Source organism: Chamaea fasciata, unplaced genomic scaffold, assembly GCF_029207755.1.
Source record: "Chamaea fasciata isolate MVZ Bird 193981 ecotype frontalis unplaced genomic scaffold, bChaFas1.0.hap1 SCAF_18, whole genome shotgun sequence".
NCBI lineage: Eukaryota > Metazoa > Chordata > Aves > Passeriformes > Sylviidae > Chamaea > Chamaea fasciata.
This window is the reverse complement of record NW_027094103.1, coordinates 2,786,622-2,804,703: the sequence shown is the minus strand read 5'-3', so window position 1 is coordinate 2,804,703 and position 18,082 is coordinate 2,786,622. Positions and strand designations below refer to the sequence as shown.

Sequence of the window (18,082 nt, the reverse complement as noted above, 5' to 3'; positions counted from 1 at the left end):
GTGAAGATGGCCTCTCAGTTTTGAAATATATCTGTGGTTGTCTTGGTCACTCCTGTACTTTGCATTCACTGAGATTGTTGAACTGGGGTTTTTGTAGCTTAGTTTGTGAAAGAGCTCTGGGAGAGGAGCAGTGAGTCAGTCTGTGTACACATGACAGGTGTTTACCATGCTTTGGAGGTGTTGAACTACTACTAGAATATGCAGAAAGCAAGTTAGCGTTTGAAACTCATGGAGTTTTTGTTTTCAGAATTATACTAATAGCTCTGGCATTAATTAAGACATGAATATTGCCGTAAAATCATTCAATCTGGCCAGAAGGGCAGGAGCACACCATAACAAGAGTCTAGATCTCTCGACTTCTGTATGGTCACAAGTAGCCTAAGTAGGACTCTCCATATGGGAATAGATAAATACTGTAATGACACCTCCTTTGGTGAATAACCTATCAGCTACAAACCTGGGTTCTTTGTGGGGAAGTGGCTGTCTTGGTAAGGTTGAGATTGTATTCATACCTTAAGTGATTTAAAAGCAATTCCTTCTGGAAGAGAATAAAACATTAATTCTAAGTAGTGGACTAGTATTTTCTTAAGCATTATTCTTTGTGTGTGCTTGTAAAACACAACTGTAGGGTTTTTTCTTCTGTGCTTGCACACTGTTTAAAATTACTAATCTGCTTTTATATGCCCTTTAACCTTTTTAGTCTGCTGCAGAAATGGGAGAGGCTTGTCCCTTGGTTCAAAGCCTCTTCCAGCTTTATCAAAATGTGACTTAGAATGGGAGAGCTTTGTTTTCTCCTGAAAGTTGAAAATTTAAATCCTAATAAAAGACACAACAAAGTCTTTTAACATCCTAAGTTGCACTCTGGCTTACTAAATACAGTCTGAATTAATGAGTTAATTGACAATACTGAGGTAATGCAAAAAAGCTGTGTAATTTCTTATTCCTTTTCTTTGGTGTTTTGTACATTAGAAAGCAAGATTATTAATGAGTAGAAAGACATTTATATAATTCAGGATGTCTCATTAGTGGCATGCGCATTCTGACTTTAAAGCTGCGATGAAATCAAGTTGAACTGCTGAAAAAATCCCTTGGGAGTTCCTTTATAATTGCTGCTATGCTTAATATTAGCACTGTACCAGTTCCCCACTCCATTAGTTCCTTGTCAACTAGGTTAATCCTGCTGTTTGTATCCCTATATGCAACGATCTTTGAAGAAAATGGAACTGTTTCCTTAAACAGGATTAGGGACCATTGGGTCCTGCTGAGGAGCAGTTTCTGAACAAAGGAATCTGTATGACCACTAAAACGAGTTTGTTGTTTGAAAACTACGGCTCTATGTATAGTTAAATTACTCCAGCTCCGCCTTCCCGGTCTGTGGAAGAAGGGGAGGAAGGGAATTGTTGCAAACCTGTTGCTATGGCCACGAAGCAGGGGCAGAGCTGCTTGAATCCTGCTGCATCAGCTGCTGCTCGGTGAGTCCTTCCTTACACTTTGCTACATGATGAAAACGCTTCCATTAGAAATGTTCTTTTGAACGGCAGTAAGAAATCGGTACCCTAATCAGGGTCCCCTCCCCCAGAAACCCACGAGGTTTCCTTACATAACCAAATTGATATATCTCAGGTGAGACATCTGAATGCATTTGTGATTTTCATGTGAACATTATTCTTTTTCCATGTCAGACAGATTTCATTCTTTCTGAACTGATCTTGGATGAAAGTTTGATGTTGTGCCAAGGAATGTGGCGGCTTCGTCTTTCCTCCCTTCTTCTTCTGACCACATGAAATCTGGGATCCCCTAACATTAATTAATGAGCTTAGTGCAGAGGCATTTGAAACAATGATGAGCAAGATTTTAAAGTTAAACACTGCAGAATCCTTTGAGGGCTAAACTGCAAGCACTTAGGTTGGATTAAGTGGGTAATTCTCTTCCCTCCCAGGGAATTAGAGTTGGTGCCTTGTAGTTTCAGAAGGCCACTGTTTGCTACTACAACTGTGCACACTGAGGTGGTCCTTTTTACACGGGAAACAGCTTTCCTTCCATGCAAATGGAGTTGAAGAACTGCCAGTTGTACCGAAAAGAAAAAAAAGGAAAAAAAGAGATGACAAGTCTGCAAGAACTTGGTTAGTTTTTCTCATGTTGTCCCTGTATTGAGGTAATTCCTGACTACTCTGTTTCTCTTAACATATTTTCAGTCTTGTAGAATTGAGCTTGGAGGATGAAGTCCAGCCTAATGCATTTGGTTCCCCCAGTGAGCAGAGAAAGAATAATCTCCCAGTTTCCCAAGGTAAGAATTTTTTATCCCTTTGGTCACTGTGTGTAGCCCCTGCCACACTGATCTGTCTTTCCACTGTGCTAATATGGTATTTTAATTTAATGTACACTTGTTTTCTTCAGGTAAAATTACAAATTATTTAAGATTCTTTCAAAGTTTAATGTGACCTCATAGTCCCATTTAATGCTGATCTCTTTAACAATAATCCTCATTCTTCCTTCTAACCTTTACAAAAAGTGACTCTTGTTACAGAGGTGTTATCTTAAAATATTTGTCTTGTTTTTTCAGCAAAACAATAATAATTACATGCTTAAAGAGCTTCAACACTGAGGGCAAAGAGGAACCATAGCTGACATTAATTTGCCAAAAAATCTAATTAGGAGGCTTTGGTTAAAGAATTTGAGGCAGTTTTAATTTTCTGTTTGTACAAGAACCTTAGTCGTACAGTAGATCAAATGTAGTAGGCACTGTAGAAACACAGACAGAATACCTTTGATGTCCCCAAAGATTTTTGTATTTAAAGTATAATAGAACGGTTAGGGACAGGGAAAGGCAAGGAATTACCACATGTTTTTTTCACTTGTTCAAAAGATCCTTTTAAGGGAGTTCACTTTTTTTTTTCATTCTTGATCTCAGCCATTTCTTTTGCTTTTAGTTTTATGAAAAATACCACAGGTATTTTAAGCAAATGCAAGGTAAAATATGTGTTCCTCATTTTTAATTAATTCCCAGTTAAAGAGCTAGTCATAAAAACAGTGCTTCACACTTATGAAAGATTGAAAAAACTTCTGAGTAATAATGATTTGCTGGTGGTATGCTCCCATCCCTGTTTGTCTTGTGTGTCTTAGATTATTGGGATAATTGAAGGCACTTCGTGTTGCACAGAATGATGAGCAGATGGATTTGGCCACGGGTGCTTAGGCAGTGCTGGACACTGACACTCAGAGAGGTGCTCCAAGGACGGTGTTGTCCCAAGGAGCTTTTACAAACACAGCTCTGGGGAAACCTTACTGCCTTCTAACCCAGCCTACCCCTTTTTTTTATGCCAGGATAGCCCTGTTCTTGACAAATCCTGTGAACGAGCATTTTATCTGTTTTCCCTTCCCAGTCTGACTTCTTGCCAAGTAGCCATCACCCAGTTTGTCCCAGCAGCTGTTCTCTCTTTTCAGTGGTACACACCTGAGGCCTGTCTGCAGTTTAAAGAACACTTCCATGCACAGGTCAGGACTGCGTGTCAGCAGAGCACTGGAACAGCTGGGTAAGTTTGTAATAACCCAGGTATGCAAGGAACAAAGTATTTTAAGCCCCTTATAGCCTCCTTTGTTCATTGGCTTTCCCCCCCTCATTCCTCATGTTTTTCACTCCAGTACGTTTCAAGGCAGCTAAGTCCCTGCACGGGGCAGTTCTCTGACCTGTTGTGAATCAAGTGCCTTTTCTTCTGCTGGGATAGGTAGCACTGATAAAATGGTGTCGTAGTTTAGGAACAAAAAGGCTTTTAGCACCCTTTAAGTAAACACTCAGTTCAAAAGATCTAACAGATCCAGCCTTGCTGTGTTCTCTGTAGGTGTTCCAAAGGAGCAGTTAATAAAGGCTTTGGAGGGATGTAAAGGCAGCAGTTCTAAGTTTCTTGACACATCTAGGAATCTGTTTTTTGTCTTGGTTTTTTTTTTTTTTACTTTTTGAAGTATACATGCTGAGAAGTTCTCATAAATGGTTCCTTCAAATGAGCAAAGTTCTGGTAAATATATAACATTTAAAAATCAAAACGAGCTGGTTTATGCTCTACTGTTAATCTTGAAGTTGTTTTTTTTTTTCCCCTCATTATCTCTTCTCAAGAACTATTGCTATTCCTGATTTAATTATTGAAGCAAGGCAAGAAAGCTAAACTGTGTTGAAATCATCACTATTCAGTTACAATAAATAGCTGTACATTTTAGTGATAAATGCTTCTGGTTTCAGTGGGAAGGATCCTCCATAAAGTGGAGCTCCTATGAATACTGACAATTAGCTCACTATTCCTCCAGCTCTAGAGTTGCTGACATGAGACTTGTCATGATAACCATCTTTAAATGCGACTTTTTATTCATTTCACTAGGGAGTCTTGCTAAAAAAAAAATTTAAGCCAAAATATGTCACCCTGAGAGACATCAGTGACTTTATTCCTTTTTTAGAAACTCAGTCACTATCTTAGTTTCGTGTAAATTTGTTACAAGTGTCTGGACAATTTTCCAAGTGAGATGTGCTTTATTGAATTGAGGATTTTTTTTCCTTCCATTTCCAAGATGTATTTGTTTGGGATTTTTATTAGTAGTATTTTTTAAAATTTCTATACTAAACGAATTCTTTGCATAATTTATGCTGGTAACAGAGTATAACTAAAAAGCTGTATGTTTTGTCTTTCTGAATAGAATTAAACTACTTTTCTGTCACTTCTTTCTAGATATGATTATTATTTGGTCATTTTAGGTAATTTTTTTAGTGGAATGGGGGTAGGAAGAGCAGCCAGAGTGTTTTGTACAGTGCTCGTAAAGCTTGGCAGAAATAGCCATTATTTTCCGTTTCCATTATCCCAACTAATAAAATATTTCTTTGTCTTTTGGAAAGCTAGTCTGATAAATTCAGTAGCTAATGGCTGTGTTTAATGCTCTCCTGATGGTCCATCAGTGTGTTAAATGGTCTGATCTGGGATGGTTTTTCCCCCAGTACGAATCAATGGAACACGCAGCTCTAAACCATCACTTAGACTTTGGCTTTTCCTTTAAGTATTTTATTTAGTATTTTCTCAGTAACAGTAATCAGGAGCTCAGGGGCCTGTGGTCACCCAGTTAATGTTGACTGGCACACAAAACTTTCTTTTTCTTTTTTTGGAAATATTAGTCATGCAGTTTACCAGTCAAATTTTAGCTATTTAGAATAAATAACTTGGAATCAACATCACATGGAAGTTGATGTAACCAGAAATAGTATTCAACAGAGGATTTACTATCCTTTGTTAAAAAGCCATTCCTTGATAGAAAAGAACATTAAACCTCTTAAGCCATTTTTGTAGCATGTGCATAGGAGATGTCAATCCAAGTTTAGGTCAGCAAATAAACTTAAATTCACTTATCCACCTGGATCTCCTAAAAGAGACAGTTTCAATTTTAAGAATGCAGGCTGAGTCATCTAAAGCCCATCTGCTGTATCCTGTGGGAGGACCTAGAGCAAAGAGGATTATTTGCATGAAGCCAGGTCCAGATTAATATTATTCCAGATAGTCAGAAAAATGTATTTGCTCTAACCCTGTGGGTTGTTTTTCCCAGAGGCACATTCTGCAGTGGGTTCTTTTATTATCAGCAATTTCTTATTCCTGCACTTAGGACTTTATTTGTAGTATTGAAGTCAATGAGAAACTTGGGATAAATTGGAATGCAAAGGATGCAGATACCCTATGGCCTTATGTGTAAACTTATGTAAAATTATGCCAAATGAATATACTTGTAGTCAGAGCAATTTTAATAGAATAAAATTTGTTCCGTTGAATTTAAATTTAGAAAAAAGTAAGCAGAGTAAGAAATGGACTATTTCTGCTGCTGAAGGCTTTGGTTTTTTGGTGGCTTTCCTTATCACAATTTAGGACTCAGATTGTGCAGCACAGTGGTACAGAGATAAACTGAAGTCACAGGTACATGTGCTCCTTACTTGCAATTTAAAGATTAAATCAGAATATTTAGAAGGAGACTGTTGAAATTACTACTAAAGCTATGTAATATTTTTAAATATTTATAACAGGCTGAAAATATCCAAAGTGGTTGTGGTAGGAGACCTGTATGTTGGGAAAACCTGTCTTATCAACAGGTACAGTATACCTCAGCTGATGGTTTGATTTTCCTGTTTGTCCAAGAAATGTTATAACATTTCCATCGCTGGCTTTAAAACAGTGCTTCATGATTCTGGTTTCAACCTGAACCAGTATTTACTTCGTGGTTTTGTTATTAAATGAAGACAAAATGAAGCCAAGAATATGAGACAGTCTTGATACACTGACACAAAGATTGTGCTCTAGCACTTCAGTCAGTATATGTTGCATTCTGAGATATTTTTATCCAGTCAAATACGATACAGTGTTTTCTTAAGAAATCCAGCCTAAAGGCTAAACAAGTGGAAAAAAATTCCAGTGTCTGAGTCTTGGTTTCATTTGGGTCTTTAATAAAAGACTGAAAATATACTCCCTTGTAACTAAAACTGAAAGATACTGTACCTCCCTTGAGAGCCCAAAGATGTTTTATTCCGAGTTTCATTCTGTCCTGAGAGCTTACAAGATATATATGCTTTCTACTTTGTTACACAGTATCTCCTTTTCTTTTAATTAGTGTCTTGATGTTCTTATGTCTGCTTCTACATCATATAGCAAATCCACAGTTAGTTTTTTCATTTCTTCATAATTTACCTAGACAGTGTTAGTTTTGCAATTATTTGTAAAAATCATGCCCCTTTTTTTTAATTGCAGATTTTGTAAAGATAATTTTGACCGAGACTACAAGGCGACCATTGGAGTAGATTTTGAGATTGAACGTTTTGAGATAATTGGAATGCCATATAACCTCCAGATGTGAGTTGAAAGAGCATGGTTAAGCATTGCAGAGAGTACAGTCTCAGCCGAGCTTGAATTGCTGCAGGCTGTAGTGGAATAAAGATTTTAAAACTATAATACAATTGCACAAAGAAAAATGTGATCTGAAGAAAAGATTCTGTCTCTGGTCTTCCAGTTTTAGTAGAAATTTTACTCTTGGATTTCTCATCTCTAAAAAGCATTACAAACTTGTCAATGAAAATTCATCTTGGATGTCTTGCACTATTTCAGTGGAGTTCTGTCTTTTTTACTCAATGCTCATGAAAGAGAAGGGAAAGCTTTTGCCACAGCTATGTCCAGTGCTAGTGTAACCTCAGTCTGTGATTTCAGTTTAGTAGACACACTGAACACTGAACTTGGCTTTACTGGGGGTTTTATTCCTGTAGTCATTGAAATTAATGTTGAGGTGTCCAGTGATTTCACATCTCTTAATTAGCAACTAATTAATTATCCCTAAACCATAGAAAGGCTGGAGTGGTTTTATTAGAATATTAGAAGATTTTATTATAACATCTTTGATTTTCAACTTTGTTTGTCAGACTAGTGGGAATCCTGCCCCTCTTCCACCCGCTTTGGGTCTGTGGAGTGGTGTCCCTTTGTGTTTCTGGTGGCCAGCAACATTGTTCTGTGGAGGGCATCATGGAATCATCTGTAGTGACCTAGAGCAGATATAAGATGCTTTGCATGAAATATGATGCTTTTCATATTCTAGTACATGAATCTTAAAAACTTTTTTTACTTAGGAAAACTTTTTTCCGATGAGCTCACTGACATAGATGGCTTGTGGTATTTACTGAAAAAAAATACTTAAAAATCAATTTCCCACTGATTTCACTGCAATTGTGTTTGGGAAGTTCTGCCAGATTCTATCCTTTTGGAACCTGAGTCCCTCTAAAAATCTAGATTCATGCATCAGCGTTTTGCAAACTGAAGCAATAAGGTCAGGTTGCATTATCTGCAAAGTCTTCAGAAGCTGGGTAGAACATTTCCATATGATAAGCACTAGTGCCCCCTCTTGCTGAGAGATTTCCATACAAGATATATTTGCAAGTATCCATGACTGGCAGTACAAGGCTACAACAAAACCCAAACCTCTATAGTGCTGGAAGTAGCTGAAGGTGCTGCATGTCGTGTTCATTAATAAAAAGGACATTCTTGATTTTATTTAATGGTGTCATTAGTACCTGGTAGACTGAGCTGCAGGTCTGTAATTTGTAGCGGAGGGACAGATATCTTATCTAGCAGTTGCAAGATTCTAACATGGGCTAATACATGACTTAGCTAATATTAGCAGAGAAAATTTACAAAACTAGATTTCCCTAGAAATACATGTAAATTATATAGGTGAAAGAAAAAAAATGTTTTAAGGAAAGGATATTGCCATGCAGAATACAGATATTTGAATTGTCTCCAAAATTATTAGGTTTTTTTTTAAGAAAAGGTAAAAATGGTATTCTTATGTCTTCATTGACTAAAAGAGCTTTACTGTATTTCTATCAGTAGTTAATGAATAACATGTTCCAGATGGTGACACTTCTCTGGTATCACATTCTTCTCTGCTTTGTACCAGTCTGCTGCTTCATTAACATGTTTACTCAGGTTACCCTGGGTTTCATTAACCTGAAATTTCTTTTTTCCCCTGGTTGCACAGATGGGACACAGCAGGTCAGGAGAAGTTCAAGTGCATTGCATCTGCTTACTACCGAGGAGCAGAGGGTGAGAACAATATTAATTTGATCCTGCTTTTGTCAGGACGTTGGATTTTGTACAGCAACATATATCCATATTTGCTCCTTGGGAAGGTACCTCTAGACACAGTGAGGTGGAATGGATTGTCCATTATTGCAGGGAAGAAGGGATGAAGAAGTTCATGACTTGATGTGTTGTCACAACTGCAAGCTCTGAGTGTTCTGATGATGCAGTGATAGAAAGTGGCACTTGTGACTACGGGGAAAAGAATTTGAAGTTGGGTGAGATTAATGCTGGAGTTGGAAGTGGATATTTCTGGCTTTCCCTTTGGTAAGAGACAGTCCTGTGGGAATGTCCAAATGAAAGGGTTGATAGCACTGTAGACTGCAGACTACAGATATAATGTTGGAGACTAAGGACTTAGGTCTTATTGGGTGCTAGAAAAAGAAAAGGAATGAGCAAATGGAAATGGATAGTCTTCCACCTCCTATGTGTTAAATCTGTTCTTACACCTTATACATAAACATTCTCTGTTTAACAAGATGGGTTGGAGAGACCTCTGATACACTTTCTAATTTAATTACTTTTTTTTTTCGGTTCTTGTCTTTTATTGCAGTTATAATAACAGTGTTTGATTTGGCTGATATCCAAACTTTGGATCACACCAAGTAAGTTTCTGCATTTTGGCTTATCTTTTAAAGGTTTTTACAGCAGGTTTAATTGCCTTCCATATGTAGGTGTTAAGAACTTGCTGGATCATGAGTGTATTTTCTATTGAGCTAAGAAATTAAAAATGACAGTCACTAGTTTGGATTACATAGGGAGGGATTTTTTCTGAAGAAAATGCAGAGCATAAATCTGAACTGCTTACACTTGATTTCCTTTAAAGTCAGTGCAGAGAGAGGCACTTCAGTAAAAGCTTGATCTTTCCAAAGCTAGACATGCAGGAAGAGATGAAGTGCACCCCAAAAGTTGTTTTGTTTTTTTTTTTTCCACTTCACTTGCTCTAATTAGAGTACCAGGCTGGAATCTGATGTAAATGATAAAATTGATGAGATGCATCTCATGCATAATGTCTCATGAGCCTTTCGTTTTTCAGGGGCACTGTTATCCCCAAATTTTCCTTCTCTAGTTTCTGTGATTCTGATGAGAGATAAGCTGTCAGAAAGAGGAGACAAAATTATAAACTCCCAGTATGTGTAGATACAGCTAAACTCACTAGTTCAGATCCTTGTAATGATTTGGTAACAAGAACACGTTAATTGTTATGAGTAAACTCATTCTGCTTTAGTGCAGGCTGCAAAACCCTGTGTGGATCTGTAATCCACACTGCTGGCTCAGCTCAGAGCATATGTATTTCTAACGTGCTGTTGTGACTGTAATGCAGGTACAGACTTCTCTACAACCTGTACTCTGTCTTATTTGAATGTGTACTATGGTGCTTAGCTCATTTACATAGGACTTTGTAAAATAATATATATATTAGTGTCTCTGCTTGGCTGAAAGTAATTGAAGCCTGTGAACCTGATTTCCCACACACGTACACACTGCCTTCCCTCCTTGACTTGTGTTGGATGACTCAAGAGAAACTTGATTGCCAGAGTAACAAGAATATAAAAGCTTGTGAGACAAGAATCATACAGCCTTGATAGGGAGCTGTTTTATAATGCTGAATAGATTATTTCACTCTTTATTCCCATTTCTATCTAACCTGCTATGTGGTTCATACCTTTTCAGTTGCTTCTTGCTTTCTTTTCTTATTCCTTATCTTGCACTAAACTTTACCCTCTCCCCTATACTGAGAAGTATCCTCTCTGGGTGCTAAAATGATTGTTGAATTTGTACTCTGCCATGGCTATGATTTTTCCTTAGTGGGCGACATGTATTAAAAGGAGTTGGGATAGCTACTGCTCTCTCTGTCTAGAAAAAAAGTCTTTTGATACTCTCGCCTAAGTTCTTCCACTCACTTTTCTTGTGACCCTATTATCTGTCATCTTCTCCTGTACTCCTTGTTCCCTCTGACTGATTCTGTCATTTCTTTTTTGTATTTTAGACAGTGGCTAGAAGATGCATTGAGGGAGAATGAGCCACATTCCAGCTTCATCTTTCTGGTTGGAACAAAAAAAGATTTAGTGGTGAGTAAATTGAGTGCAGATAAGGAAATCAGATTTTCCCTAGTTCCTCAAGTGATTTCCCTTGCAAAGTTGTGCACAATGTCATTGAGATAAAGACCTTGAGCAGAAAATCTAAAAGGTAAATTGAACAGCACACTTGAAACCAATTTGAGAAGAGGCTTTCTGAAAAAATGGGTAGTTAGTGAAATATTTCTTGCATGACATTTTTCAAGCATATACAAACATACATCGTGATCTTGAAGGTTTTGTTGTTGTTCTGTAATTGTACATAGGTTTTCTTCTTTCTCTCCGTTTAAAATAACTGCTGTATGAAATTTAGAGCATTATATGGTTTCTTGTTATGCCAGCAAGCCTGACATGCTGGATATAAATCCTTTAAATAGGGAATTCTAAGCTAGATACTCACAACTGAGAATTAGAGTTCAGAGAGCTATTGGAAAAATTAGAGGGAAATTGGTTTTTAAGGGATAGTGTGTCCATTATTCAGGAGCAGGGAAAGGTTCTTACTTAATTGAATATCACATAATTTTCAAAAGACCAGGGTGAATGCAGTCTCTCTGTACAATTCTCAGTTCTGTGTTTGTCTTTCTGTAGAAAAAAGATTTTTGAAGTTTTGAAAACAAACTTGTTTCTTCTCTTACTAGTTGGTCCCACAACTCTTCTGCTGAGAAAGATGAGGTGACAAGGTTTTAAAGACCATTAGCAGGGCTGCTGACTTGATAGTTCTTTACCAGGGAGTGTGTTAGATACAAGGGTCCCTTGTTAACTCTCGTTTCAGTGCTGTGGGAGCTGAGTGGAGACTTCCATTTAAAGCCAGTACTAAATACTTGAACATTCTTGCAGTAGTGTCTGATTGCCCAAGTCCAGGCAAGGTCAGAAAGGCCATTGAGGAAACTGGAAGCATCACAGTGTAGGTGCTGTGGCAGTGCCTCTGTGGTGCTTCCAGCCCAGACACACTTCAGTTCAAGCTGTCCCACGTTGTTTGCCCAGTCAGGTGCTGTGTGTGAAAGGACAGAGCTGGAAGCCATCCGCTTTGCCAAGGAGATGCAGGCAGAATACTGGTCGGTTTCAGCCAAAACAGGTAAATCACTGCAAAGGATGTAAAAATAGCATCACCACGAGGGCTGATGTTGGAGTGGGAAGAATTTATTATCCCCCCCATTGCCAGGTTTTTTGTTGTTGTTGTTGTTGTTCTTGCATTTTGTTGCTATTAGAAACTTCAGGTTTATTAGTGGCTGATTTTATTTGAGGGTTTGTATGTGTGCTTTCACTGTCGTGTTTGCAGAAAGAAGTAATCAAGCTGCTTTGCAGTATCTGAGCATGTTTAATTCATAGTTAGTTACATAAATACACATGTGCACTACTACTCAACCTTTGCAATGGAAAAAGATTACACCACAAAATTAATTCCCTCTGTTGCTGGCTAAAAATAAAGGTGCAGCACAGGGTACAGCATTCCAGAGTAAGAAAATTAGAAATTATTTCTGCAGTGATCAGAATAGGAGACAGATTGTTGAAGAGGCCTGTTCTGTCCCAATATTGAGCAGTCAGCTGTTCACAGATGTGCTTGTTATGCTTGATCATCTGTTGATGTGCCTTTAGAAAAACACATCATTTCTGTCTTGTTTCCTAGGAGAAAATGTCAAAGAATTCTTTTCCCGCGTTGCTGCCTTGGCCTTTGAGCAGTCCATGATAAAGGAGCTGGAGAACACTCCTGGGCACACGGCCCAAATTGGGGCAGGAAATCTCATCAGTATGTGGAATTTTGCTTTTTGTCTGCATTTTCCTTGTTTATAGTCCTAAGGATTGGGGAGGTTTTTTGAGCATTAGAGCCAGTTTCAAACACCTGCAAGCATATTCATATCATTGTCTGCCCAGGTTTTAGCCTGCAGGAGTGACTGGGCCTGCATCCAGCTTTTGTTACCCGTAATACCAGATGGAATAATTTCTTGTAAGTTGATTTTATAACTTTTTTTTGTTTCCACAGAACTAGAGAAGAACATTATGGAAGTTCCAGAAGACAACAGTCAAGTCAGCCTGAGTTGCTGCTAACTGTCAACTGTTTCTGCAAGTGCCACACTTCTTTGCAACAATGCTCTCAAACCAGAACTAGAGAGCTTTAATTTTAGAAATGAGGGAGGAAAAACTTACCCAAACTTTCTTGCTGAGAGTTCCCTTGCTGCTGCAGGCTTCCCTTGCAGGGTGGTACAATTGTTATGTAAACCTTTCTCTGTGTAGATGAAACAGCATCCTTGTCATAATGCAAGAAGACATTGCCAGTGCCAAGGGCTCACCTGCCTGCCAGAAAGGCTTGTAGTCAAAAATGATGTCACTTTAGTGTGTTGTTTTTTGATAATTCTCTAGAAATCTTAGCTAGTGAAGTGGCATTCTTGTGGGAGCAGGAAACAAGTGGCAGTTCAGAATGAAGGGTGCTATCAATATGCTTTTGCCTTTTAAAATCATCATGTAAAACAACTCTGATTTGCTTTTATGCATTCCAAGTATTTTAGAACTATTTGAAACAAAATCTTTTTAAGTATCAGGCTTGGAAGTACACAAATGCAGACTGCATAGTTTCCACTGTGGTTTCTCCATCCAGGAAAAATGGCTATTACTTTTCATTTTCCACTTGAGAATCAGAGCCCAGTATTAAATATTTCCAAGCCTAAAAGAAGTCCAGGTAGGAACTTGGTTGTTTTAATGAAGATGTCTAATATTTTGAAAATATTGTCAGATAAGAATGCTATTCTTTTCTGTTCTCTTGAATAAGAAAGAATGGTCACACACGTGCATAATATGGAAAACATATTATTTCCCTCTAATTTTTCCAATAGCTCTCTGAACTCTAATATGCTGTTGTATCTAGCTTAGAATTCCATGTTTCTAGGATTCATATCCAGCATTTTAGGCTTGCTGGCATTAAAAAAAATAATGCTCCAAATTTCATACTGCAATTATTTTAAATGAAGAGAAAGAAGAAAACCTGTGAACAGTTACAAGGTACAGTTTCCTGAGATATTTATTCAATCATTGCAGAAAGAACAGTATGTTTAAAAATAATTATAACCGTACTCAGATTTAAGCTGCTGAGAAATAAAGGCATTTGTTAATAAAGAAATGCATCAGTCTGAAAATATTCCGGATTCTCTGCCATTTTCCCCACTTTGATAAGAAATGGGAAAAGTAGAGAAAAGATAGCTTGAATATGCTTTTTATTACTTTTGATGTAAGTTAGAGCAGCTTCCTAGAATATGATGAATAGAGATCTAGGAACTCAGTGTCTTTTTTTATCAGACAGTCTTCACTTTGGCAATTGTGCTGTGCCTGTTGGCAAGGACACAAATGTAGCATTTGGTGGAAAGAATGAGTCTGTGAGGGTACAAAAGGAGCTCTTTATCCAACTGTGTAATATCTCAACCTTATAGTGTTCTATCCAGTTGTACAATTCCAGAGGCTGTTTCACAAGGGAGGTGACTTTACACTGTGCTGTGCTGGGTGGGCAACATGGCCACGGCCTTTCTGTTTTCTGAGCCTGAGTGGAGATGGTTCACTCTGCTGCAGCAAATCAGGTTAGCTGGGCTTCAGTGCTCAAGTGAGAGACAGTGTTTACACTGCAAAATGACTCGGGAACAAATCTAAGAGAAGATCCATTTTTGGTTGGTTTTTTTTTTTTTTTTTTTTTTTTTTCCCCCCACCAAGAAATATATCTCCTAAGGGTTTCTTGTGTTGCTGAGCTCAGTTATTGTACAAAGTCACAGAGATGCAATCTCTTCAAGAACACAATCATGTTGCCTGGAAAATCAAATGGGACAGTTTTTTCCTAGGGATTCAGCACATTGCATGATGTTATTACTGTTCTATATCATCTGGAGCTCCAAAAACTTCACATACAAATGCAATACTCTGCCAGTCATCAGCTATCATGGGACAATAGCTTGAATCTGTTTATTAAATGATGAATGCTTTGAGCCTGGGTGTTTTTTGGTTGGTGTTTTGTTGGGTTTTTTGCTGTCTTTTTTGTTTGTGTTTGTGTTTTTATGCTTGGTTGGTTGGTTTTAAGGGTGTTTTTAGCACCCCTGAAACCTCCCCTGCAAAGAACTCCACATTAATATTTTATCACCTAAAACAAATCTTGGATCATGTGGCAAATGATGAGTTGCTTAGGAAAGCACAAAGGAAGCCAACTATAGAAAATAAATATAAATTTGTAAATTCTACCTGGCCCATACCTGTAAATCCATTCTATCAGCAACTTAATTGACTTTGAAGAAGCCTTAATATTTTGGAAAACAGTGTTGAAAAAACTTCATTATCTCTAATTATAGGTAGGCTAAACCACAACTTCTATATCAGTTGAAATCCCCCAGTGATCATGGCAACAGTCACAGTTTCAGCTTCCTTGTGGAATTTGCAGGTGAGAAATTGAAGTAAGCTTTGGAGTCAGTCTGAAGCAAAGGTAAAGGGCAATTGTAACAATCCATTTCCCAAATGAAGTACTAATGTTGTGCTGTTTCTTGTCTTTAATAAGTAAAACATGTTCCTGGATTGTGGATGCATTTGTGCTGAGCAAACCCACTGGTAATGGATCAAAAGCCATTAAAAAAAGCCACCTGACAAAGTTAATTTCATACTATAAAAGCCTGTTCTTTTAATTTTTAACAATGTTATTTCACCTTTTGAGTTATTATTTGACACTTAAGGTATGATTGTTTCTATTTACATAGGTCAGGGGATTCAGAACTTTCTGAATTTCCCATTGTGGTGGAACTGGAGTCCATTCTCCATGAAGAAATCTGTCCCCCTCTGTGTGTTTTTGGCTTTCCATCAATAGTTAGGCGTTGTTCTAATGTAACACACTGGGGAGCGAATGCTCTCGACATTCTGTATCACATCTCTGAGCATGCAAGTTAAAATGAAACGTTTGGTAAGTTGTAGGACAATACGTATTTGGTGGTGGAGAGGGTTGATCACTTTCCTGTGTTTTTGGCCTGAAAGTTGTTCTCACAGAGAGAAATTGCCAATTTGGAGAAGGGGAGTTCTTTTTTTTTCCCCGGGTTCATAGAATGATTTAGACTGCATGGGACTTCCCAGGGCCTGTCAGCTTTGTCAAACTCTACCAAGAGTGCTGCTTTGTCTTAACAAAAATACGATATTTTTTAGTTTCAACCACGTACTAATCAGAAACCGTATTTTATTTCTCATTTTAAAAGCTCAGTTTATGTCCTACGGTTATTGTATTTTGTTTTTTCCTTGCAAAACCCGCGGTCCTTCCGCGTGGGATGATGCTGAAGAACAGTTCTCGAGTGACGGCACGAGAACCTTACCAAGATCCAAGCGACTCCTCTTCCCACAAGAGGGAGCCCAGCGGTCACTGCAGGATCACATCCGTGCCGGCTCGGAAGCGCTGTGCGATCTCTCGCCTGCCAGCAGAGGGGATGTGCCGGGCAGGCCGGCCCGAATTTAGCCCCTTATCGCAGGATTCTCACTCTCAAATCACAGGTATGTGTCTGCCACCGTAGTCTTAAAGAAATTTTGTATCCAATTACAATACTGCTCTGTTCAATACATAAAGTATCAGCAAAAATTCAGAGAACAATTCCCAGTGGAATTTCTGGAGTTGTGCTTCCTCAGTAGATAAAGAGGGTGTAGTTGTTTAACAGTATTATTCACTAAAAGGTAAGTGTGCACATAGAAATTCCTCATCTGACTCATCAGAATTCTTACTCCCTCCAGAAAGGAAACAAATGTCAGAAAAGTGGACCCAAATAGAAACTGCTCTGGAAATCAATCAGAATGGTGAGCCTTCAGTAAAAGTTCTGTATGAATTCAGAACATATCCCAGTGCTGTCACATACCTGCCATTGTTTATAACCATGCCAGTACAATCTTTTTATTCCTAGAAATACATTGCACGTCAGAATGTTGTTGGTCAAACTGCTAATAAGCAAGCTAAAAGTATCAATGGAGAAAAGGCAATTCATTTTATTTCTGTGACAGATTCAGAAAGATTTATAGAGTTATTTATTAAACCTATAGATTTTATTACGATTTAGGTCATAATCTGTTTTCCATATAGGTCAGCCACTGCCTGCTATGTGTTAAAAGCTGAGGAAACAAGTGCAGGAAAAGCAGTTAAAGCCAGGAAACAAAAACCAACAGGGATGAACTATGCAAAAGTGAATACATGAGTAGCCGTTTGTGATATAGCTGAAAATACCCCCAAATATTTTGATTGGCATATAAAAAAGCATGGAGAGAAAAACTGCTTAATGGATTTTGAAACAGTGTATCTCAAAGGTAAGGGAGCTACTCCCATGGAGTTTTGCTTTTCATTCCTATGGGATTTTATTCTTATAAGGGCTATATCCCACTCTTTTCTAGCAACATGTACCAGAAAAGATATGCTTCACCACAAACATGAAAGAAACAGTTCTATGGGGGATATGAGGGTTACATATCACCTTTTCCTGTCCTCCAAACAGGCAAGATGGAATTTCGGTTGTATTTTTTACCCTTTTTTTAGAGGTTGAATTAATACACCAAAAGGACACATGCCTTAAGCAAGGATAGAAGGAAGCGTGATGGTGTGATTTCAGAAGGAAAATAATACCCAACAGCCAGAATTCTGTTTAAATCATTTGCCACCCTTCGCCCAGAGGTGAAGTGTGGGACTGAGTTACTGGGGCTAAATAGCATACAGGACAAAAATTAGTCTAATGTCCAAACAAAGCAGCCTTTATTGTCAGTATCAGAGTTATTTTGGGGTACCGGTTGCCCATCTCAGAAATCCAGCATGTCATTTATTAGCAAGGAAGGTAGGATTGAGGGGATGACAAGCCTGCTACTAACCAGCACTTACACGAGTGGGGGAAAACGTGACCTTTGAAGGTGAGCCGCATCAGTGCCTGGAGGGGGGAGCCTTGCTGTGAACACAAGAGAGAGCACAGAGACATGCTGGTGTTTATACATAATAGATGAGGGCATGGCTGTGTGGCCGGGAATGGATACCTCCCTATACACACAGCGCTGTGTGCATGGCATGTTCTGAAGCAGTCTTCGCTACGGTCACGTCCGTATGGTGTGATGATGCCCAGGCCCGTGGCTGCGAGGGCGAGCGGGTGGGGGCCGCTCACGACTTTGCCTTTTGTCTCACGGCCAGCCGAGAGGAAGGCGCTGGGCCGCCGCCACCCCCGCGGATCCCCCGGCCCGGCCGGCCCGGCTGCCCCTTTAAGAGGCCCCAGCGCCGTGTCAGTGCCTGCGCCGGGTCCTTCCCTCCCCTCCCCTTCCGCAGCGCCGCCGGAGCCGGGCCGCGATGGGCCGCCGCGGGCAGCGGGGGCCGCGCCGCCGGGGGGGCTCCCGCGGGGCCGCGGG

At 38.9% G+C, this 18,082-nt stretch overlaps 2 protein-coding genes across 4 annotated transcripts in view; one reads left to right on the top strand and one right to left on the bottom strand.

The window, feature by feature from the left end:
* RSPH14 (radial spoke head 14 homolog) overlaps window positions 1-3,673 on the bottom strand; it is a 76,951-nt gene extending 73,278 nt beyond the window's left edge. The window contains exon 1 of the mRNA XM_066199570.1: window positions 3,663-3,673. The gene's annotated coding sequence lies outside the window, so the exon portion shown is untranslated. The remainder of the gene's footprint in view (window positions 1-3,662) is intronic.
* Window positions 1,330-15,320, top strand: RAB36 (RAB36, member RAS oncogene family). Of its 3 annotated transcripts, none has more exons than XM_066199567.1 (11): window positions 1,335-1,472; window positions 2,196-2,287; window positions 3,445-3,533; window positions 6,047-6,112; window positions 6,765-6,866; window positions 8,539-8,603; window positions 9,193-9,244; window positions 10,630-10,711; window positions 11,702-11,792; window positions 12,345-12,464; window positions 12,699-15,320. In XM_066199567.1, the coding sequence occupies exons 2-11, from the start codon at window positions 2,219-2,221 to the stop codon at window positions 12,761-12,763; spliced, it is 801 nt and encodes a 266-aa protein (XP_066055664.1). In that variant the 5' UTR covers window positions 1,335-1,472; window positions 2,196-2,218; the 3' UTR covers window positions 12,764-15,320. The 3 variants fall into 3 exon arrangements, with proteins under 3 accessions (XP_066055666.1, XP_066055664.1, XP_066055665.1); XM_066199568.1 differs by lacking the exon at window positions 1,335-1,472 and adding an exon at window positions 1,856-2,123; XM_066199569.1 differs by lacking the exon at window positions 6,047-6,112 and having other exon boundaries at window positions 1,330-1,472.
* The last annotated feature ends 2,762 nt before the right edge of the window (window positions 15,321-18,082 follow it).